Source organism: Bufo gargarizans, chromosome 8 (assembly GCF_014858855.1).
Source record: "Bufo gargarizans isolate SCDJY-AF-19 chromosome 8, ASM1485885v1, whole genome shotgun sequence".
Taxonomy (NCBI): Eukaryota; Metazoa; Chordata; class Amphibia; order Anura; family Bufonidae; genus Bufo; species Bufo gargarizans.
In genome coordinates this window covers 39,023,795-39,047,473 of record NC_058087.1, presented here as the reverse complement: position 1 = coordinate 39,047,473, position 23,679 = coordinate 39,023,795, and the positions used below count along the sequence as shown (strand labels likewise).

The window sequence follows — 23,679 nt, the reverse complement described above, 5'->3', positions numbered from 1 at the left end:
AACCCCTTCCTTCCTCAGTACTACTGTGCTGAGGAAAGTGCTTACTGGGCTCTCTGCTGAGGCTTACAGTGCTGGTCATTAGTACAGACGGATGTGGGTTCAGTTCCCCTAGCTCTGTTTTGTTAAAATTGTGGTGTATGTAAAAAAAAAAATCAAAAAAAAAAAATCGTTACCTACCACTGGATACATACGTGCTATAGCGTAAGCGGAATCCTGACACTACTGCTGGATACCGCACTCACTGTAGCTTACCCTCCACTGTACAGCCTGTAGCATAGGCGGAGTAATTGCCCTTGCACTGGATACCGTAAATCCTGTAGCATTACCCTCCTTCCTAGGCGGTGTACTTGCTCTACCACTGGATACTGCACAGCCCATTGCATTATCTGCCTTCCATAGGCAGCGTAATAGCACTACCACTGGATACTGTACAGCCCCTGCCATTACTCTCCTTCCGTAGGAGGAGTAATTGCACCCCCACTGGATACTGTACGGCCCGTAGCATTATCCCCTTTCCATGGGCAGAGTAATCCTCTATCGGTGGAGTGTTTACATCCCGTTGGTTCCTATACGTTCGGTAGCATTGCCCTCTTTCCATGGGCGGAATATTTATACCACCACTAGATACTGAACATCCGGTAGCTTTACCCTCCTTCCAGAGGCGGCGTAGTTGCACTACCACTGGATCTTATGCTTCTGGTAGCATTACCCTCCTTCCATAGTGAGATTATTTGCACTTACTCTGGGTACTATTCTGTAGCATTACCCTCCTTCTATAGAGTAATTACACTACCACTGGATCCTGTACAGACTATTGCATTACCCTTCTTCCTTAGACGGAGTAATTGCACTTCCACCGGATACTATTGGCCTTGTTGCATTGCTCCCTACGCAGGCGGAGTGATTGCACTAATGCTGGATATCCTCTGTCCTGTCGGTTTTCCCCCTTATACAGGTGGTTTAGTTGCACCGCAGTCGCATACTGTAGTTCCTGTAGTATTATCCTCCTATAGAGTAATTGCACTATCGCTAGATCCTGGACAGACTATCGCATTACCCTCCTTCCTTAGATGGGGTATTGCACTTCCACCGGATACCATACGTCCTGTTGCATTAACCCCTCCACAATTGCGTGCTAGCGATCCTATAGGATTTCCCCCACCCCCCCATCGATGGAGTAGTTGCACTACCAGTAGACCCTGTCCATCGTTTCGGTTCCCCTCTTTCCATCAGCAGAGTAATTCCACTACCACTGGAAACTGTTCCTCCTATTACATTATCCGTATTTCTTGGGTAGAGTAATTGCTTCAACATCGTCTACTGTGACTACTCTCATTTGTTCCTTGTTGCATGGCATCCTGTTCCATGGGTAGCCTATTGGCTAGACACGGTACCTACAGTCGCCTTATCCCCTGTCATAGGTGTTATTTACTGCTGTGACTGCTTTACACTACCCCTTCCTCAGGTAGTCAGTTTGGATTGGTGTCTGGCGCCTACGTGGTATCCTCTGTCTTCCAGGTCGGCCTATTTTCTTAGCATGAGCAGGGAAATCCCCCTTGCGAACAAATCTGCGACAGATATACACCGAGAATTTGCGTATAATAATAAATGACTCTTATGTGTCTACATCAGCGATCGCTTGTCATTCAGTCTTTCAAAGCTTTTACACTACTTGATTACTGATCACTTTCACTCAGTTTTATGATCTTTTTAAACTATTATCTAGACATTTATCTAATGTGCTCATAAACTACAGGGTGCTGCGTAGGGTGATATAAGCAAATAAATTGGGCGTGAGGGATACTTGAAATGCACTCGCCTAGTTGAGTCGTGCTATTGAAGGGCTTAATCTCTTACAGCGTATGCACCTGGAGAAAATGCAAGGATAGATCTGATGGAAAAAATTGAATACGTTTTGAAACGTCCAAATAAAAAAGAAAGTTTGTCTACTACTGATCTTTTTTTATTTTATTTTTTAATAGTCATTGTACTTTCATCAAACATTGCAACCTTTTACTATATCTTAACAGAGCAAAATGCTTTCTCCACTTGTCAGACTTCTTTCCCCTCCTAAACTCTCACTGTGAATTTACTGTTAAATCCATCTTCGGAGCTCACTGAGGAATCTGCTTACGTGCTGCCCATAGAAGTACGTGGAGAGGGAAGGGGTAAGGAGGGGCCAAGTGAGAGAGAAGCAGAGAGACACGCACAGACATACTGCTGCAACTAATAGTAGGTGGTTTGCTGTCTCACGGCTGCTGTATTTACATCTGCTCTGCTCAGTGCTTCTCTATAATGTCCTCCATGCTGCTGTTATTTCTCTGTAGATTAGAGATATTGATAGGTAAGCAGGATCTCCTATACATCATAGCAGCATGTCTTCACCCACTCTGGAGCCAAGTTTAGGGACAACAGAGAATTGGAGATATGGCATTCATACACGGCTCTCGACATTCACTTCTTTTTCTGAAAATAGGCAAGTAAACCCACGCAGCTATTTTCTGAACTCCCATAGAAGTGAATTGAGAGAGCAGTGTATGCACACCCACCTCTTCATTCACCACCGTGTGAGACGGGGCACTGGTCCCAGAAGTGAACGTCCTATGAATTTGCTATACAATCCCCCTCAAAGGGATTGTTTCAAACAACCTCTGTGCACGTGTCCTATTAATGCACATTGACAACATAGAGGGGGTCCTTCCCTGCTTCGGATCCCCGTCTTTGAGCCAGAACAGAGCTCCTTGGTCAGAATAGTGCCTGTTTCGGTAGATTAGAGTCTTCCATGTTCTAAGCCTTATTCACACATCAGTGTTCCACAGATGTGCGCTGTACATGTTCTCCATGGACAGCACATGCCCCCATTCATTGATTTGTGTATTCACACATCAGTGTGTTAGCATGGTCCGTGTTCACGGATCCATTACGCCCAATTATTGTGAATGGGTCAGTGAAAACAACAGATGCCATCCGTGTTTCATGGATCATTAGGAAGAGATGCTTTAAAAATGATTTTTTTTCAGCTTTTAAGTGTCAGGGAAACACGGATGGCACACGGACCCAACACGGATCCATCGCTGACATCTTCACAGAGGCATCACTGACCACCTTTTCACAGATTTAAGCACCGACACGGACGTGTGAATGAGGCTTTACACAGACACCATTCTGAATGGCACCTGGTCAGAGAAGGCTCCTGTATGTTCAAAACATACAGTGATCGTCTGGTTACTAATGCAGCTGCTACAGTATATGGAAGCCGTGGTCTCTAATGAGACCAACCCATTGAACCTTTGGGTAATGACATATCAGCTGGTAATCTATTGGCAGTCTAGCTGTATTAAACGTGAGAATTTTAGGTGAATACTGAGCGTTTAGTGATTGATTTTTGGTTACATAGGAATATCTATTGCTTTGCATATTTGTTAAGAAAATGTTTTCTTTGCCTACAAAAGAGATGTCTGGTAATATCCTTATTAATTATGAATGATGTGTTTAACAGAATCACCCGAATCTGATGTGGCCATGGAGATCGCCTCATCAGAACAGCAAGTGTCCGAACCGACGTATGACTGTGTGATATGTGGCCAGAGCGGCCCATCCACAGAGGACCGGCCCATTGGTCTAGTGATTTTGTTGCAAGCAACCTCTGGTAAGTTGTCTACATGTGTTTTTACGTTTTCACCACAAATTCTAAAGGTGATGCCCCGCTCTGAATATTCCTGAACTTTACCCTACAGGGGTAATTAGTAAGGGTCCATTCACACGTCCGCAATTTCGTTCCGCATTTTGCGGAACGGAATTGCGGACCCATTTATTTCTATGGGGCAGCACTATGTGCAGCCCGGACACGGAATTGCCTACCCGCACTTCTGGGTCTGCAATTCCGTTCCCGAAAAAATAAGAACATGTCCTATTCTTGTCCGCAATTGCGGACAAGGACAGGCATATTCTATTAGTGCCGGCAAAATGCGGAACGCACATTGCCACTGTCCGTCTTTTGTGGATCCGCAAAACACGTTGCGGACGTGTGAATGGACCCTAAATCTGTGGAAATATGTAAGGAACCGTTCTCCTACTCTTATACTGCTGCATATTTGCTGTTCACACCTGTTGGACGGCTAGATACTGTAACAACCCCTGGGGACTGCAGTGACAGTCCTTTTGGTTGTCCTTCACCTTTGTAAGAACAAAAAAATCTACGAAACAAGATTATGTATCCTTTTATGCATACTTACAGGCAATATCAAGTGATTTCTCTAAGGGTAGGGTTATACTTGCGTTAATCGGATCTGGCAGAGAACAGCCTGCCGGAGTTTACCGGATTTGACCTAGCTGGATACTGCCATTTACTGCCATACTACATTGACTATAATGGGATCCGACCTCTTATCGGCATAAATATAGAGCCAGCATTTTGCCCGGCAGATCCCATTACAGTCAGTGGGGCCTGATGGTGAATGGCAGTATCTGGCTCAGTCGGATCCCTTGAGCTTCGGCAGACTGTTCTCCACCTGAACAGCCTGCCAGATTCATTTAACGCCAGTTTGAACCTACCCTAAGGCCCCTTTCACACGAGCGTGACTGATTAGGTACGGATGCGTTCAGGGTGCGTTCAGTGAAGCTCGCACTATTATGCAAGCAACTTCAGTCAGTTTTGTCTGCGCTGTGTTCAGGTGTTCAGTTTTTCCGCGCGGGTGCAATGCGTTTTAAAGCGTTTTTCACACGTGTGATAAAAAAACTGAAGGTTTACAAACAACATCTTCAAGCAACCATCAGGGAAAAATGCATCGCACCCGCACTTGCTTGCGGATGCAATGCATTTTTTACTGAAGCCCCATTCACTTCTATGGGGCCAGGGCTGCGTGAAAAACACTGAATATAGAACATGCTGCGTTTTTCACACAACGCAGAAGTGATGCGTGAAAAAAAAAAAAAACGCTTATGTACACAGATCCATTGAAATGAATGGGTCCGGATTCAGTGTGGGTGCTATGGTTTCACGTCACGCATTGCACCCGTGCGGTAAACTCGCTCGTGGGAAATGGGCCTAAAGAACAGTAAGGCAATGCAACAAGAGACAAATAGTAGCATGGTTAGATTCTGGTTGTAATGTATGTGATTTAAATCTTTATTTTGCCATTTTTTATCATCCGTTAATTATCTGTTATGTGTGAACTCTTTTAGTTTTGGGACACCGCCGAAAAATTTCTGAGCCGAAGAAGCTTCCTACCAGTGAAGAGGAGCATATCTATCTGGAGGGAACATGTGCTGCAGCGCATGATGTCAGACTCACCATATTACAGCGCCATTTCAAAGATGTGAGTACTGCTAGCATGTGTCTAACAGGGGCTTGTATCCCAGTTTATAAACGGGAGCATTTCTAAAAACTGTAGCCTAAAGGGCCATTTACACGGCCAGAGAATCCACAAGATAATCGCTAATGCGCGTTAAAAGGAACACTAGTTAGTGATTATCTGGCGGTGTAAAGGTGCCACTGATTACCTGATGAACGAACAAAATGCTTGTTTGTCTGTTATTTGACGGTGGGTGCTGACACCTAAATCGTCATTTGCCCACATCAGATTGTGCTGTCTAAACACGCTCTGTTGCCGACAAACAATGATTCTGTTATGGGGACGAGCAATGGCATTAGCAATCGCTCCTTCCCATACTGTGGAGGAGATTACTGCATGTAATAGCGGTGATCTCCTCCACTAATAAGCAAGCGATGTTCGGGAAGAACACTTGCTGTATTGTCCCTTTTTAAAGGGACCTTATGAAAGCAAAGGAACCTAGTAGACTCAAGCATAGTAACTGTATGTTCACACGTGGCATATCCCCCATGGATTTTCAATGTAGTTGCGGGTGGAAAATCCCCTGAATACAGTAAAAGCAAAGTGGCTGAAATGTAAAAAAATGCAGATATTGACATGGATTTTCCATGGCAAGATCCTCCATGTATGCTGTTATGGTATATGGCAGGGATGGCCAACCTGAGGCTCTCCAGATGTTGCAAAACTTTCAACTCCCAGCATTCCCAGACTAGTTTTACAACAGCTGGAGAGCCGCAGGTTGGCCATGCCTGGTATATGGTATTAGTGAATTTGAAAATACGGGACCAACATGATCCCGCAGTCCGGCATCACTCGCGTCCTTTGGATTATGAAGCAGACCTTGGTGCATATTGCCTACCCTAAGAAAATAGATCGCTGAGGAATCATGGCTCAGTTCGCTTCTGTATCTTTGGACTAGGGGTGGGCGATATAGGCGATATGCAATATAAATTTGTGCCACGATATGACTTTTGAGCATATCGCCTATATCGCTGGACAGTGATATGATCGCGCTCTCTACGCGCACCATCTTCTCCTGAGCCGGCACAGTGGAGAAGGAGAGAGTCCCTCCCTCCCCACTGTGCGCGGCTGCCGCTGACCACCAATGAGAAAAGCAGAGAGGAGGGACTGACAGTAAATCATTGAGTTTTCACGATCTCAGTGAGCTCGTGAAAACTCAAATCCGATGGTATATTCTAACCCCCAGGCGTTCCCATGGTGACGGGGACGCTTGCCTGGGGGTTAGAGTATACAAGGCCACGCCGCTGACAGTAGAACATTTAAAAACTAATAAGTAACTTTATTAATTGGTGATCTCTTTATACCTTACTAGGTCTTAGCTCCGGTAACAGCAGGCAGTGCGGGCGGGCGGCGCTCACTAACTGACGTCACGCGCCTGCTCCTCCCACTAGGCGGCGCAGGCCCGTGACGTCAGTGAGTGAGCGCCGCCCCCCGCACTGCCTGCTGTTACCGGAGCTAAGACCTAGTAAGGTATACAGTAAAGACATCACCAATTAATAAAGTTACTGATAAGTTTTTAAATGTATTCCTGTGAGCGTCGGGGGGGGATCTGTGGATGGCACTGTTTAGGTGGGGGGTCTGTGGATGGCACAGTTTAGGGGGGGTGGGGGGTCTGTGGATGGCACAGTTTAGGGGAGGGGGGGGGGTTTGTGGATGGCACAGTTTAGGGGAGGGGGGGGGGGATTTGTGGATGGCACCGTTTAGAGGAGGGGGGGGGTCTGTGGATGGCACCGTTTAGGGGAGGGGGGGGGATCTGTGGATGGCGCAGTTTAGGGGAGGGGGGGGGATCTGTGGATGGCACAGTTTAGGGGAGGGGAGGGGGGGGGGGGGATCTGTGGATGGTACCGTTTAGGGGAGGGGAGGGGGGGGGATCTGTGGATGGCACCGTTTAGGGGAGGGGACTCAGCTCCCTGCTGTGTGTACTATGCACAGGGCAGCAGGGAGAGTGTAAAGTCCTATTCACCCTAATAGAGCTCTATTAGGGTGAATATGACAAGGGTTCTACGTTCTAGCCCTTAAGGAGGCTAATAGTTATTAAATAAAAAGTAAAAAAAAATAAAAAATTTAAACACGCCCCCCCAAATATAGAAAACAATATATCGCGATATAGATCGCATATCGCACATGCTTAAAATTAGATCACAATATAGATTTTAGGCCATATCGCCCACCCCTACTTTGGACTAATAATTTCCCCTTCCAGTTGCCAAGGGATTGTGGTAGGAGAGCCTCCTTGGACCCTTTTTGATTAGCCATTATGGTTCTGTGTAAATGGGATATCCTCATATTGTACAGATACCCTGTATCTTCCTGAGCAAAAGCTGCTCCTGTTGACCCCATTCTATCTGTCATGATATAAGGCCTATGGATTGCAGTTGTTCTAAAATATACAACTGGCCACTGATCAATTTAAAAAGGAGTCGGCTGTTTTGATCCGTGATTTCTTATCTTCGTCCTTTTTTTAGTCTCCCTCTACCTTTTTTCCCCGCCGCCGTCTTAATGGAACCCCTCTGATGCTAAGTGAAAGGCAGTTTCATCTCAAGAGATCTCTCGCTTTAGGCTCCGTACTGCCATCCATCACGGGTTGAACATGCCTAGAGGTGAGCTGAGATTTATGAGCATGATGCCCTGAACGATTAGTTTCTGAGTTGCTAGACATGGTCAGGAAAGGATTCTCGTATAACTTCTTGCAGGATTACAGTTTGAACTGGCAGCGAATTAGTGCAGCGTCATTATGTATAAAGGGGTTTTCTGACATTTTACTACTGATGACTTATCCTCAGGATAGGTCATCAATATTGTCCAACACCCGGGACCCCCGCCGATCAGTTATTTGAGAAGGCATCGGCAGTCTTGTGAGAGCCGCGGCCTTCTCACAGCTTTTCCTAGGCCAGTGACGACACATTCATTGATCACATGGCCTAGGTGCAGCTCAGCCCCATTGAGGTGAATGGGGCTGAGCTGCAATGCCAGGCACAGCCACTATGCTATGTACGGCGCTGTGCTTGGTGAGCACGGAGGAGACCGCAGCTCTCACAGGAGCGACATTACAGTAAATGGGGCTGAGCTGTGAGACCAGGTATAGCCGCTATAGGAGCACTGTTCTTGGTGAGCCTGAACACACATAAGTGTAGATTTGAATGTTGAGGTGGATAGCCATTCCTATGTTTACTGGGAAGACTGGTTCAGTCTGCTCCATGTCAGGTTATGTTCACATCACTTTTTTTGGTTATGTTTAGGGCATGGAGGAAAGCGCCCGACATATACGCCGTGTATTTATAGGTCCCTATTCACTCAATGGAGGCCATAAGGACTCGGTTGGGCTGGTATTCATACATATTTTAGGCTGTAAATATAAGCAAAAAAGGGATTTCGGCTCACCCATCGTCCTCCTTCGCTGTGCCCGGACCAGGGATCAATCAAAACTGTTGAAAAAATCCAGCAGCAGGCTCAGGATCAAATCCAATTTCTTTATTTCTTCATTATAAAATTCATAGGCATATTTTAGGCTATATAGGAAAGTTAGGTAGAATTAGCTTTCCTGTACGGTGTTCCACTGCAAAAAAAAATATTTGGTGGTATCCATCTTTAACAATGGTGGCTATGGGCTATTATTATGGCTGGATCGGCGTGTATGCGTGGTATCCCAACTCTGTTCCACAGATATGAGGGAAGATGAGGATCTTCACAATACGGCCTGTACTAGGCCTCTGTCTAATTGCAGTTAGACTTGCTGGTGGTTTCAGCATTGAGTTGTGTGTGTTACCTGATAAATCCTGCGCACCTGGCTTTGAATGGCTGCGGCGGCTGCTCTTGCTTTGTGCCTGTCTGCCCTCCAGTAGCTAAAGAAGGCTTTAATAGCTCCGTGTATCCTTCACTGTCAAGAGCTTATGGATTGTTTGTGCTTCAGATGTATTCTTCTCTATGTGACAAATGGAATTCGATGGGCTGTGAGTAACATTGCCAAAAATTCCCTGTGAACGGGTCTGGCTGTGTATTGATTGCTAGGACGCAATTTCAGGGCTTTGAAATCCGCAAGAACATGACAGGCCACAGGTCAAGCTCTAAGGATTTCTCATGAAGGGCTCCACTGTCTTTGGACTTAACATATTTGATTGTGTTTTTAGTGAAATCTGGGTTCTCAATGTTCTTCACCTTGCTGTACATGCAGTGAGGCTTCTGTACAGAATTAACGGACGGTTCCAGTGACCGGCGCTGGAAAAGGGTCCATTCACACATCCGTGTGTGTTTTGCAGATCCGTGGATCCGTAAAACACGGACACCGGCAATGTGCGTTCCGCATTTTGCGGACCGCACATCGCCGGCACTAATAGAATATGCCTATTCTTGTCCGCAATTGCGAACAAGAATAGGGCATGTTCTATTTTATTTTTGGGAACGAAAATGCCGACCCGGAAGTGCGGCTCCGCATTTCCTGATGTGCGGCCCCATAGAAATAAATGGGTCCGCAATTTGCGGAACGGTTTTCCGGATGTGTGAATGGAGCCTAAGGGGATTTAAGTTCGTGTTGTTCCATCCTCTAGACCAGACAAGTATAAAAGGACATGTTCTCTATAGGCAGATAATGCACAAGCTTGTAACAGCCCCTTCTCTGATATTAGCACTGACCTGTTATAGAACTTACCTCCGTATAAGGCCTCTTGCACACGACCATATGGCTTTTTCAGTATTTTGCGGTCCGCCAAAAGATGATGTCTGTGTGCATTCCATTCCGCAAAAAACGGAACAGCTGACCCCTGATAGAACAGTACTATCCTTGTCCATTATGCAGACAATATTGGACATGTTCTATCTTTGAACAGAAATACGGAAATGGAAGTCATACAGAGTACCTTCCTTTTTTTTTTTCTTCCGGATCTATTGAAATGAATGGTTCCGTATATGGAACGCCAAAACGGAACGTAAACGGGAAAAAAAAAGTTCATGTGCAAGAGCCCTAAAGCTATATATTGGTAGACGTTATGAAACGGGGAGCAGAATAGCCGTCCTATACATATACAGCCATTTATCTGCCATTGACTACCATTTTATACAGCTGTATTGAAAATTGTAATCCGCTACGGGTTTCATTACAGTTGAAGGAGGCCCTTCGGACGCTGCTTTTTAATATGTTTTGCTATTAACATCTGAAGGGAAGGTTAGGCTCTGCTTACTTCTCCCTTTTGACTTTGTTGAACGTATATGTGAGGAGTATTCCTTAATTTATACTTCCTATAGTTGGGTCCAAATATATATTTGGACACTGACACCAAATAATTTTAATTTTTTACCTGTTTACTAAAACATGTTATAGTTATATAATGCACATAAATTCCAGACTTATAGCTTTCATCTGAGAGTATCCACATTAAGGCTAGGTCTACACGACGACATTTGTCGCACCAATGTCGCGCGACAATTTTTATAATGGCAGTCTATGGTGTCGCACTGCAACATGCGACATGCTGCGACTACGACGCGACAGTCGCAGAAAATCCATTCGAGATGGATTTTTCTGCGACTGTCGCGTCGCAGTCGCATGTTGCAGTGCGACACCATAGACTGCCATTATAAAAATTGTTGCGCGACATTGGTGCAACAAAATGTCGTTGCGCGACTTTTTGTCGCACGACAAATGTCGTCGTGTAGACCTAGCCTAAAACTGGATGACTGGTTTAGGAGTTTCAGCTCCTTTACATGTGGCACCCTGTTTTTAAAGGGACCAAAAGTAACTGGACAGCTGACTCAAAGGCTGTTTCATGGGCAGGTGCGGGCGATTTCTTCATTATTTCATTCTCAATTAAGCACATAAAAGGCCTGGAGCTGATTTTGAGGTGTGGTTCTTGCATTTTGAAGATTTTGCTGAGAAGTAGACATGCGGTCAAAGGAGCTCTCCATGCAGAAGAAACAAGCCATCCTTCATCTGCGAAAACAGAAAAAACACATCCGAGAATTGCTACACTATTGGGAGTGGGAAAATCTACAGTTTGGTACATCCTGAGAAAGAAAGCACTGGTGACCTCAACAATGCAAAAAGACCTGGACGCCCACAGAAGACAACAGAGCTGGATGATGGCAGAATAAGACCCCTTCACAACAGCCGACCAAGTGAACAGCACTCTCCAGGATATAAGCGTATTAATATCCAAATCTACCATAAAGAGAAGACTGCATGAAAGTAACTACAGAGGGTTCACTGCACGGTGCAAGCCACTCATCAGCCTCAAGTATAAGAAGGCTAGATTGGACTTTGCTAAAAAAAACTTAAAAAAGTGTTCTGGAAGAACATTCTTTGGACAGATGAAACCAAGATCAACCTCTTCCAGAATGATGGAAAGAAAAAAGTATGGCGAAGGCACGGTACAGCTCATGGTCCAAAGCATACCACGTCATCTGTAAAACATGGCGGAGGCAGTGTGATGGCTTGGGCATGCATGGCTGCCAGTGGCCCCGGGCCCTAGTGTTTATTGATGATGTGACACAGGACAGAAGCAGCCGGGTGAATTCTGGGGTTTTCAGAGACATACCGTGCGCTCAAATCCAGCAAAACTGATTGGTCGGCGTTTCATAATACAGATGGACAATGACCCAAAACATAAAGCCAAAGCAACCCAGGAGTTTATTAAAGCAAAGAAGTGGAATATTCTTGAATGGCCGAGTCAGTGGATCTGAACCCAATAGAGCATTTCACTTGTTAAAGACTAAGCTTCAGACAGAAAGGCCCAGAAACAAACAGCAACTGAAAACCGCGGCAGTAAAGGCCGGGCCGAGCATTAAACAGAAGTAAACAGAGCGTCTGGTGATGTCCATGAGCTCAAGACTTCAGGCAGTCATTGCCAACAAAGGGTTTTCAACCAAGTATTAGAAATTAACATTTTATTTACAATTATTTACTTTATCCAATTACTTTTGAGCCCCTGAAAATGAAGGGATTGGGTTTAAAAAATTCTTTAGTTCCTCACATTTTTATGCAATCATTTTGTTCAACGACTGAATTAAAGCTGAAAGTCTGAACTTCAACTGCGTCTGAATTGTTCTATTCAAAATCCATTGTGGTAATGTACAGAACAAAAATTTAAAAATGTTGTCTCTGTCCAAATATATATGGACCTAACAGCGACCTTTTGACATACAATGGCCTGTATGTGTGTCTGTTTATGTGTTTTAACTGTATAGGAAAGTTGGCAATGTAAGCATAAAAAAGGGGTAGTCCAGCCTTTAAAGAGGACCTTTCACCGATTTATGACACTGTGAACTAAGACTACAGACATGTAGAGTGGCGCCCGGGGATCTCACTGCACTTACTATTATCCCTGGGCGCCGCTCCGTTCTCCCGCTATGCCCTCTGGTATCTCCGGCCACTAAGTTATAGTAGGCAGAGATTTCAGTCACTAAGTTATGGTAGGCGGAGTCTGCCCTTGTTCTGCTCTAGCGCTGGCCAATCACAGCGCAGAGCTCACAGCCTGGGAGGTTATTTTCTCCCAGGCTGTGAGCTCTGCAATGCGATTGGCCAGCAAGGGCAGACTCCGCCTACTATAACTTTGTGACTGGAGGGCATAGCGGGAGAACGGAGCGGCGCCCAGGGATAATAGTAAGTGCAGTGAGATCCCCGGGCGCGGCTCTCCATGTCTGTATTCTTAGTTCAGTGTTATAATCGGTGAAAGGTCCTCTTTAAGTGACGCCTATCATCAATCCACAGCTTGTGACCTTTTTTTTTTTTTTTTTTTTTTTTTTTTTTTTTTTTTTCCCCTCTTCTCTCCAATAACCATCTGCAAGTTTTCTGTACTCTATTGTTTTCTACCTGCCAGAATATTGTGGAAGAAAGGCACATATATGTTATAGTCCAGGGATCAGCAACCTTCGGCACTCTAGCTGTTGTGAAACTACATTTCCCAGCATGCCCCATTCATTTCTATGGGAGTTCTGAGAACAGAAGAGCAAGTATGCATGGTGGGAGTTGTAGTTTCACAACAGCCGGAGTGTCGGAGGTTGCCTACCCCTGTTATAGTCCATGCACTTTAACTAATGATTGAGTCTCCTTAATAGTTAATTTGCCTTGATATTGAAAAACTGATTGAATGATCACAAAAATAAAATAAAAAAATATCTGTAGCACCGACTCATTCGGAAATAGAAGCGGAAATGAGCAAACCTCCTACAGCTTGGCTGATCTGCAGACAGCAGACGTTGCTCCCATGCTGTTCCTGGTTGATTTGTTCTTGCTGGTTTCTAAATTGTATGGGAGTGTCAGAACGATTACCGTTTCAGAACGATTACCGTTTCTAAAGTGTATCTGTCAGTCTGTCTTTCCTCCAGGCTTAAAGGGAACCTGTCACCTGAATTTTGTGTATAGAGCTGAGGACATGGGTTGCTAGATGGCCACCAGCACATCCGCAATACCCAGTCCCCATAGCTCTGTGTGCTTTTATTGTGTGAAAAAACGATTTAATACATATGCAAATTAACCTGAGATGAGTCCTGTCCCTGACTCATCTCACGTACAGGACTCATCTCAGGTTAATTTGCATATGTATCAAATCGTTTTTTTTACACAATAAAAGCACACAGAGCTATGGGGACTGGGTATTGCGGATGTGCTAGCGGCCATCTAGCAACCCATGTTCTCAGCTCTATACACAAAATCCAGGTGACAGGTTCCCTTTAAGGGGATGCAAATGTGATGTCATTTCTTTTGTTCCATATTTTTACTTCTCTCGGCCTCCATTAATCCCAATCTGATGTTCCGTTGTATATTTAGAGGGCCATGAATTAACTAAAACGTTCCCAAATCGAATTTTGAAGCATAGCCACAGTCTGATCAAAAGGTCACAGATGCTTTTACCATAAGTTGACATGAAATGTATTTAATTTGTTTTATTAGGTGCTGTGCATTGTGTTTTGGACCATTGGATAAATCTTTTTTTTCTTTTTACATTTTCTGTAAAATTCTATAAACTCAGCTTACAAAAAAAGGACTGTTTTGACATTAAGATGTTTGACATGTAATCATGTTGGCTTCAAAGGCTAGGCTGAACAAATTGATCCCAGTAGTCTTGGAAGGGCTACTAAATAATAAGTCTGTATAGTCGTGTCCTTATACTACATATTGATTGCTTTGGACACTCCGTTCTCACTAAAAAGGTCTCCCTGATCACAGGACCGCTGCTGGAACTGTTAGCTGTAATATGTGGGGCAACCCTGCAGCAAATGTCTAGTTTTCCTGCAGTGCCACTACAGGGGAAATAATGTATTACACAGTTCCCTTTTAAATTGGTAAGTGTCTTCGTAAATGCACGTTCCTCCAGATGAGACGTTTGTGTCTGCTCTCCATTTTGGCTAATAAATCAGGTCTCCTAAATAGGGAGCCACTTTCTTATAATTCACAATTACCTAATAGGGTATTTCAGAATGTGTTTTTTAATAATCAAGTAATCTTGATTATTACAGTAATTCAGTTGGGGTGGAATTCACCCTAATTTCTAACCCCTTCTGTGTTTTTTTTTTTATATCCAGAGTTCCTGTCTCCAGTCTGTATCGATAGGTTGGGAAGGAGGAGTATATGTACAAACGTGTGGCCACACACTTCATATAGACTGCCATAAATCCTACATGGAGTCATTGCGGGTAAGCTATGCACCTTTTCTTATATTTTTTAGTTCCTCTCCAATGACAAAATTTTGGCTTTTTGCAGCCACCACTATGTGGAGCTTACTGCATATTGTTTATACACTGAGCTGTTAATAAAACAGTATACAGTAAGTACCTAAGCTCCCTCTAGTCATGGCTGTAGATGGCCGTGCCAATGCATGGGATTTGAGCCCTGTATCAAAAAATGGTGCACTGAACCCTATAAATTGAATGGTCACTCATTTTTTACACAACTATGCACAATGCATCAGTAGCATTTGTGAATATAAGAAACTTTGTAACATATCTAATCAGAGGATGCCTTTTTTTCCACTTATCAGTTTCTTTTCTTCCTCTCCCTCCCACTGATATTCTCTGTCTGGAGAGATCAAGGCAGATGTCAGCTTCTATGAGCAGTATATATATAATATGACTATTTAATAGACTGACAGTTCGTCTCACTCTCTCAGGATGGAGAATATTCGTTGAAGTAGTGGGCAGGAAAATGAGCCTGATAAGTGGAGAAGGAGGCATTTTACTCTAACATATGCTAACATCTTACAAATTTTCTTAACTTGATTTATGCAGTGTCTGGACATAGATTAGTGTCCATTTAAGAAAAGAATCATGACAAACACAACATGATGTTCAATATGTAGGTTCACGTTCAAGATACCTTTTAGCAATATTACCTTTACTCTTTTCCATTAACAGAATATAAGAATAGCTTCATATCCATGAAATGAGTTCTGTGTAGAGATTATTATAGAAGTTCTTTTTCCTTTATTGCTAATCAGAGTCCTTTGTGCTTGTTTTCCCAGAATGACCAGGTACTACAGGGATTTGCTGTTGACAAAGGAGAATTTACATGTCCTCTCTGCAGGCAGTTTGCAAACAGTGTCCTTCCTTGCTTTCCTGGAAACAATATAGAGCGAAGCCTCTGGCAGAGTCACGCTCATGGAAACAAGAGCATGAGAGAGCTCATCAAAGAGGTGGAGGAGCTTCAAGAGCAGCTGGGAACTTTCCCAGTAAGCATCAGTGTAAGGCCGAAATATCTTTGTTACTTCCACTCTGTCACCTCTTCACCCCATCATTCTCTCACCATCATTTTAATTAGTCTAGTGTTTAAATGTATGTGTTTGTGGGATGACCACGAAGTTACAGACTTCATTTAATATTTGCAGTCTAGGCTATGAGACAACATGCTTCTTTAGGCGCTCTCCATAAGGAGATATAGTATTCCCCGAATCCTGACCTAGGCCTCTCAGCCAGTTAAGCCAGTACTCGCTGCTCTGCACTGATGAGGGGTCATCACCCCGAAATAGTTGTCTGCAGATAAGATGCTGACTCAATTATCCAAGTCATGTCTCAAGTCCTTTTTAAAAGGTCGAACAATGACTTATATAGGATAGCTGCCTTACCTCTGGTGGCATTAGAAGAAGAGCTTGCTAAGAACTCCTTTGCATCTCTCCTTCCCAGAATTCCAGAGGAGCGTTGCCTGACCTATAAGACTCCTCACACCATTTAGGCGCTCTCCATAAGAAGATATAGTATCCCCTAAATCTTTTTATTACAGAACACAAGTCTAATATATTATGCTTGTAACCAGTATATAGCACGATGCCAGGTTATTTGTTCATTCACGCTGATGTCAAGTGCATAGGCCCATAAAGCGACAGGAATATCATTTCTTACATGGAGTGTCCTGATTAGGCTTGCCTAGGTCATTGGATCACTAAGAGCTAGATGCCATTTATTATATTCAGTAGCAGCAAGTTTGCAAAATTGTGTCTAACTCTTGGGTCTATTTGCTAGACCAAAAAGGGATTATAGGAAAGGATGGTGTTGATGAAGCTTTTAAAAATAACAGTGAAAAAAACTATACAATGGAATATCAATCAACACCCTGTTTTTTTTTTGTGGCATTTCTGGGTAAATAAGTAAACAATTTCAAGAAAAACGACTATTTTACTAATAAAATGTGGTCTAATTGTTCTCCATGTCATGATTATAGACAACACAAGACGTTCATGCCTTTTGTTGAGAACATTGAGTAGTGAACTGCGCAGTAGTGAACTGTTTAACTTAATACCCTGCAGACCCCCTAGAAATCACCTCCACCAAGTTTCCTGTAGCTGTAATTAAGTTTTGCACAACATTGAGAAGGATTTTTGGACCATTTCTCTCTGGAAATGTGTTTCAGTTCATTACTATTTCTGGGATGCATGCACAGCCCTATTCAGATCATGCCACAGCATCTCAATAGGGATAAGTTCTGGACTCTGCCTTGGCCATACCAAAACACAAATCTTCTTTTTCAACCACTCTTTAGTTGATTTACTTGTGTGCTGTGGGTCATTTTCTTATTGCATCACCCAACCTCTCTCAGCTTGAGGTCATGGACCTCTGGCCTTGCATTTCCCTGTAAAATGTTTTGATACACCTTAGGGCTCTTTCACACTTGCGTTCTTTTCTTCCGGCATAGAGTTCCGTCGTCGGGGCTCTATGCTGGAAGAATCCTGATCAGTTTTATCCTAATGCATTCTGAATGGAGAGAAATCCGTTCAGGATGCATCAGGATGTCTTCAGTTCCGGACCGGAACGTTTTTTGGCCGGAGAAAATACCGCAGCATGCTGCGCTTTTTGCTCCGGCCAAAAATCCTGAAGACTTGCCGCAAGGCCGGATCCGGAATTAATGCCCATTGAAAGGCATTAATCCGGATCCGGCCTTAAGCTAAACGTCGTTTCGGCGCATTGCCAGATCCGACGTTTAGCTTTTTCTGAATGGTTACCATGACTGCCAGGACGCTAAAGTCCTGGCAGCCATGGTAAAGTGTAGTGGGGAGCCGGGGAGCAGCATACTTGCCGTCCGTGCGGCTCCCGGGGTGCTCCAGAGTGACGTCAGGGCGCCCCACGCTCATGGATGACGTGATCACATGGCACGTCATCCATGCGCATGGGGCGCTCTGACGTCATTCTGGAGCGCCCCGGGAGCCGCACGGACTGTAAGTATACTGCTCCCCACTACTACTATGGAAACCAGGACTTTAATAGCGTCCTGGCTGCCATAGTAACACTGAACGCATTTTGAAGACGGATCCGTCTTCAAATGCTTTCAGTTCTTTTGCGTTTTTCCGGATCCGGCGTGTAATTCCGGCAAGTGGAGTACACGCCGGATCCGGACAACGCAAGTGTGAAAGAGGCCTTAGAATGAATCCCTCAATGATCAAAAGGCATTCAGGTCCGGAGGCAGCAAAGCAAGCCCAAATCATGATGCTACCTCCACCATGCCATGCTTGGGTTCTTTCTCATATCCCTCAGGCTTGCCCATTGTGCCCTTGGAGTGATCTTGACAGGACACCTATTATCTGGGAAAATCCTGAATTTCCTCTCTTGATAATTTTGCCTAACCATGGATTGATGTGTCTTTAGCAATGCTTTTGTAGCCTTTTCCAGCTTCATGTGTCTCTATAATATGTCTGAGGCTTTCTGAAAGTTGCCCTGCTTCATGCTAACCATTTGAGAAGAACATATTTGTCAGTAACCAGGCTTTGTGTGCCTTTTAATTAATATGCAAAGCCCCTGTGAAGTCCACAGTTTCATTCTTATCACCTTAATGAAAACACCCTTTGCTAGTTAGCTTTTGGATAAGTCAGTAACACAGATGTTCACTTTTTGGCTAGGGCTACATGGTGACTTGTCGCTGAAAAGTCGTGCATCATTTTTCATAATGATAGTCAATGGTGTCGCACTGCAACATGCTGCGACTGCAACAAGACAGTCGCAAAAAATCCGTCCAAGTAGGATTTTTGTGCAACTGTCGCATCACAGAGTGTCGCAGTGCGACACCATTGGCTATCATTACAAAAAATGTGGCAAGACATTGGTGCGACACGTCAGTGTAGTTCCCTTTTTGTTGTGCGACACATGTCGCCGTGTAGCCCTAGCCTTTCTCCCTTCACTGTGGTTGTTTGTTCAGTGTACTCAGACATGAACGGTATAGTTTGAATGTTTTTCTGAGATTGGGTTTGTGTGTATTTGACCTGCTTTTTCTCATGTGTATACACTATATTGCAGCTTTTTGCCAGATATGAGCTCAATGCAGGGTTTTCCAGTGGCAGACAAATCCATCATACTACTTTCCTAGGCTGTTGCTTAACCTGTATAGTTAACTTAAGTCCCAGCGCCATACATGTACGGTCCGCTGCCTCCACCGGCATCATTGAAAATTGCTTATTAACTTCTTAGATGCCGCAGTAAACACTGACCGCACATTTAAGGCGTTTGTGGAGCTTGCCATCTCCCTGTCTCTACCCATCGGGATCACGTCATTGCAGCTGCTATGGCAGCCCGATGCCTTACACAGCCCTCAGGGCCTGCCAGCTACTGAGGCCTATGTGACCCAACCCGAGGCTAAAATCCATAGGGTGATCCTTCACTTGTGATCTATTATGTGCCCATACATTAGTTTATAACCACATATGGGGTGTTGACGTATTCAGGAGAAAATGAGTAACAAATTGTGGGGTGCATTTTTTTTCCTGTTGCGGTTTGTGAGAATGAAAAATTTGGGCCTAAAGCAACATCCTCTTGTAAAATATGTAAGTTTATATTTTTACAACCAAGTGTTTCTAAATTTGTATGAAACACCTGCTGGACCAAAGTGCTCACTTGCACCCCTTTAAAAATATCCTTTTAGGGGTGTAGTTTCCAAAATGAGATTACTTTTTTGTGGGCTTCCACTGTAGGGTACCTCAGGGTCTCTTCAATCTTCAAATGCGACACAGTGTCCCAAAACTATTCCAGCAAAATCTGCCCACCAGAAACCATATGGCGATCCTTCCCTTCCAAGCTTTGCTAGTTGCCCATACAGCAGTTTAAGATCACATACAGGGTGTTTCCATAAACTTCAGAATCGGGGTAATAAATATTGAGGCTTGTTTGGCTGGAAACCCTTGCATTGTTACAGGAAAAATGTATTTAAATGGAAAATCAGCAAAAAAAAAAAAAGGGGTAAAATTTCACCTCTATTTACATTCATTCTTGTGGAACATCTAAAGGGTTAACGACATTTGTAAAATCGGTTGTGAATAATTTGAGTGGTGTACTTTCTGAAATGGGGTCATTTATGGATGGTTTCAAATATGTAACCCCTCAATGTCACTTCATAACTGAATTGCTCCTTTAAAAAGTGGGTTTTAGAAATGTTCTTAAACTCTAAAAATTGCTTCTAAAATTCTAACCCTTCTAACGTCCTAAAAAAATAAAATTACATTTACAAGTGGTGAATGTTAAGTAATGCCTATTTTATGAGAAAATCTAATTTTGAAAATTGCAAATTTTTCAAAATTTTCTGTAAATGTAGGATTTTTAATTTATTTTTATAAATAAAGGTGAAACATATCGACTCAGATTTCCCACTAGCATGAAGTACAATATGTCGCGAGAAAACAATCTCAGAATGGCTTGGATAAGTAAAAGCCTTCCAAAGTTATAACCACATAAAGTGACACACGGCAGATTTTAAAAAATTGGCCTGGACCTTAAGGTGAAAAGTGGCGTGTACTGAAGGGGTTAAAGCTGACCCTAAATTGGGCAAATGTTTGGTTGGTCAACCGTAACGCCCAGTCTTTGGTCAGCTGAGAGTGTGTGATTACTTCTGCATGGTCTGTACTTTTGGCACACTTGTCCTGGCCACTCCCTTGTAAATCAAGATGTCACTTTAGAGGTACGTAAATGCAATAGTCGTCTATTACACTGATGGGCACGCGTCACTATTGGAATGACTTGGATAGCATGAGGTGCTATTAAACAAGAACATGTGGCTTCATAATGACAGGTCTGCTTTTTATTTTTTTCATTATTAATTTTGGTGATTCATTGGGGCTGCTAGCGACAAATGATTGTTCTCCACAGATCTAGGGTTTGCCACTTTCATGACATGTACCCTTACACAATGTTCTTTTGCTTTTAGTCAGAAACTAATTTAAGCAAAGAAATGGAGGCGGTGATGAAAGACATCAAGAGCACTACACAAAAGAAGTACACAGACTACAGCAAAACGCTCGGCTCCCCTGACAATGATTTTCTCTTTATGTACTCTGTTGCCCGGTGAGTCTCCCATTCACTTTGCTGGTACTACTATTATTTAGCCCTTCTCTCCGCTGTAGACTCTTATCAAATGTTTCTAAATGCAGGATGTAAATTACCTTAAAATAGTTTATTATTTTCTGTGTGTAGTGAGACTATAATTATTGCTGTGATCAACACTTTGATACTAGTATCAAGCCTGATGAGGGCCTGAGTAATAAGTGAATTTGCAACTGTTGTTGAGTCCTTTAAAAGGACTACTTTGTCTGGTTGACAGCCATATAACATAACTTGTGTCAAAGTTTTCTCGGCATGGTACTTAAAGGGCATCTGTCATCTGATTTGTACCTGTGAAACCTGTTACATGTGCACTTGGCAGCTGAAGACATCTGTATTGGTCCCATGTTCATATGTGCCCGCATTGCTGAGAAAATAATGTTTTAATATATGTAAATGAGCCTCTAGGAGCAATAGGGGCGTTGTCATTACACCTAGAGGCTCAGTCTCTCTGTCTCTGTGTCTCTCTCTCTCTCTGTCTCTGTCTCTGTCTCTCTCTGTCTCTCTCTCTCTCTCTCTGTGTCTCTCTCTCTCTCTCTGTCTCTCTCTCTCTCTCTCTCTCTCTCTGTCTCTCTCTCTCTCTCTCTCTGTGTCTCTGTCTCTGTCTCTCTCTCTCTCTCTCTCTGTGTCTCTCTCTGTCTCTCTCTCTCTCTCTCTCTCTCTCTCTGTGTCTCTGTCTCTCTCTCTCTGTGTCTCTCTCTCTCTCTCTCTCTCTCTGTCTCTCTGTCTCTCTCTCTGGCTCTCTGTGTCTCTCTCTCTCTCTCTCTCTCTCTCTCTGTGTCTGTCTCTCTCTCTCTGTCTCTCTCTCTCTCTCTCTCTCTCTCTCTCTGTGTCTGTCTCTCTGTCTCTCTCTGTCTGTCTGTCTGTCTCTCTCTGTCTGTCTGTCTGTCTCTCTGTCTGTCTGTCTCTGTCTCTCTGTCTCTGTCTCTCTCTCTCTCCCTCTCTCCCTCCCTCTCCAACTGCTGTGCCCTCTGCACTTTGACAGGGCCAGGTGTGATGACTTTCACTCCCTTCCTGTTAATCAAAGTACAGAGGACGCAGCAGTTGAAGAGAGAGCAGAGCCTCTAGGTGTAACGGCAACGCCCCCATTGCTCCTAGAGGCTCATTTGGCTATAATAAAACAATTTTTCTCAGGAAGGCGGGCACATATGAACATGATATCAACACAGATGCCTTCAGCTACTAAGCGCACATGGAACAGATCAGTCAGTTTCATAGGTACAAATCTGCTGACAGATGTCCTTCAAAGGGGTTGTCTCATCTGAGACATTGTTGGCATATCGCAAGGCTATGCCACTTAGATGCGGGTCCCACCTATCTTCAGAACATACTCCCAAAGTGGGGGGAGAGTGGCCGGCCATGCGCAGCTGCCTTCCATTAATTTAGTTTTTTTATTATTATTATTAATGTTTTCAAAATACAGTAACATAAGCAAAAGGCAATCAGAAGTCTGATGTAACATGACATGTGATCAGTATCAGGCGCAGCATTAAAGGACATTTCAAGAGTGACTCATGAAAGAAAAATATCAATGCACCCAGGAAATGTCTTAATAAGATCTATAATGAAAGGGTTATAAAACCCTGTGTTACAGTATGAAATACAGAGTCCTGTCAGTCCCGGGAGATCTGCTAAACATGTGCAGATAATTTATAGATCACGGATCTCCAAGAGCTTCTCCTGAGCACATGCTGGGAGCCGTCTCACTACCCCGACCACCGGACCCATCTTTCTTTGCATGTAGATAGTCCTTAGGGGTAGGACAGCGAGGGCTTAGCAGTAGACAATTTAGCATAAAAAATTAATGTCCCAACCAATAAAACCAACTAACTGAACAGTGGCCCATCTCGCTCTATCTCCTTCTACCCAATCAGTATCTCAGAGGGCCCAGAGTTTCTGCAGCCCATTTTTATCTCAACGCGTGCACTATCTGCCTCCATTCATTTCTATGGGACTGCCGAAAATAGCAGAGCTCTGTCTCTGCCATCTCAGACAGTCCCATAGAAGTGAATGGAGCGGTGGCCGAGCTTGCCATTTATTTCTATGGGACTTCCAAAAATAGCCTTTTGTGGAGATAGGTGCGGGTGACATTGTTAGCCAATCCTAGCAGTATCTCACCAGGAAATTCACTGTTAAAGGGGCTATGCCAAGATTGCTGTAAAAAATGAAAATCAGACATCATATAGTATGTGACCGTCTCTTTCTAACAAAGCTAGAACCAGCCCTGTACCTCGCATGGATCCAGAGATCTCCACATTTATTACTCTGCTAGATTTCCATCAAGCTGACAGCTGAAGGGGAGTGTCTTTTCTGCTGCAGCTAAGGGGGCGTGTCCATGCTCTCCCTATCACAGATCAGGAGGCAGTTGAAGGATGAAACTGAGCATGTGCGGCCATCTTAGTGAGCAGGTCAAAGAAATAAGGAACAAAGCGAACAGCAGGTGGCGCTATAGAGATACATTTTATTAACCACCTCCGGACCGCCTAACGCAGATGTGCGGTCCGGAGGTGGCAGCGCTGCGCAGAGTCATGCATATACGCGTCATCTCGCG

The 23,679-nt window shown here is 43.9% G+C and overlaps 1 protein-coding gene across 1 annotated transcript in view; it reads left to right on the top strand.

Annotated features, from left to right (window-relative positions):
• The window catches only part of UBR3 (ubiquitin protein ligase E3 component n-recognin 3), a 147,540-nt gene that overhangs the window by 71,265 nt on the left and 52,596 nt on the right, over positions 1 to 23,679 (top strand). Inside the window, exons 15-19 of the mRNA XM_044304442.1 lie at positions 3,500 to 3,649; positions 5,185 to 5,318; positions 14,868 to 14,978; positions 15,803 to 16,009; positions 20,956 to 21,092. Coding sequence (XP_044160377.1) covers positions 3,500 to 3,649; positions 5,185 to 5,318; positions 14,868 to 14,978; positions 15,803 to 16,009; positions 20,956 to 21,092 — 739 coding nt within the window. The remainder of the gene's footprint in view (positions 1 to 3,499; positions 3,650 to 5,184; positions 5,319 to 14,867; positions 14,979 to 15,802; positions 16,010 to 20,955; positions 21,093 to 23,679) is intronic.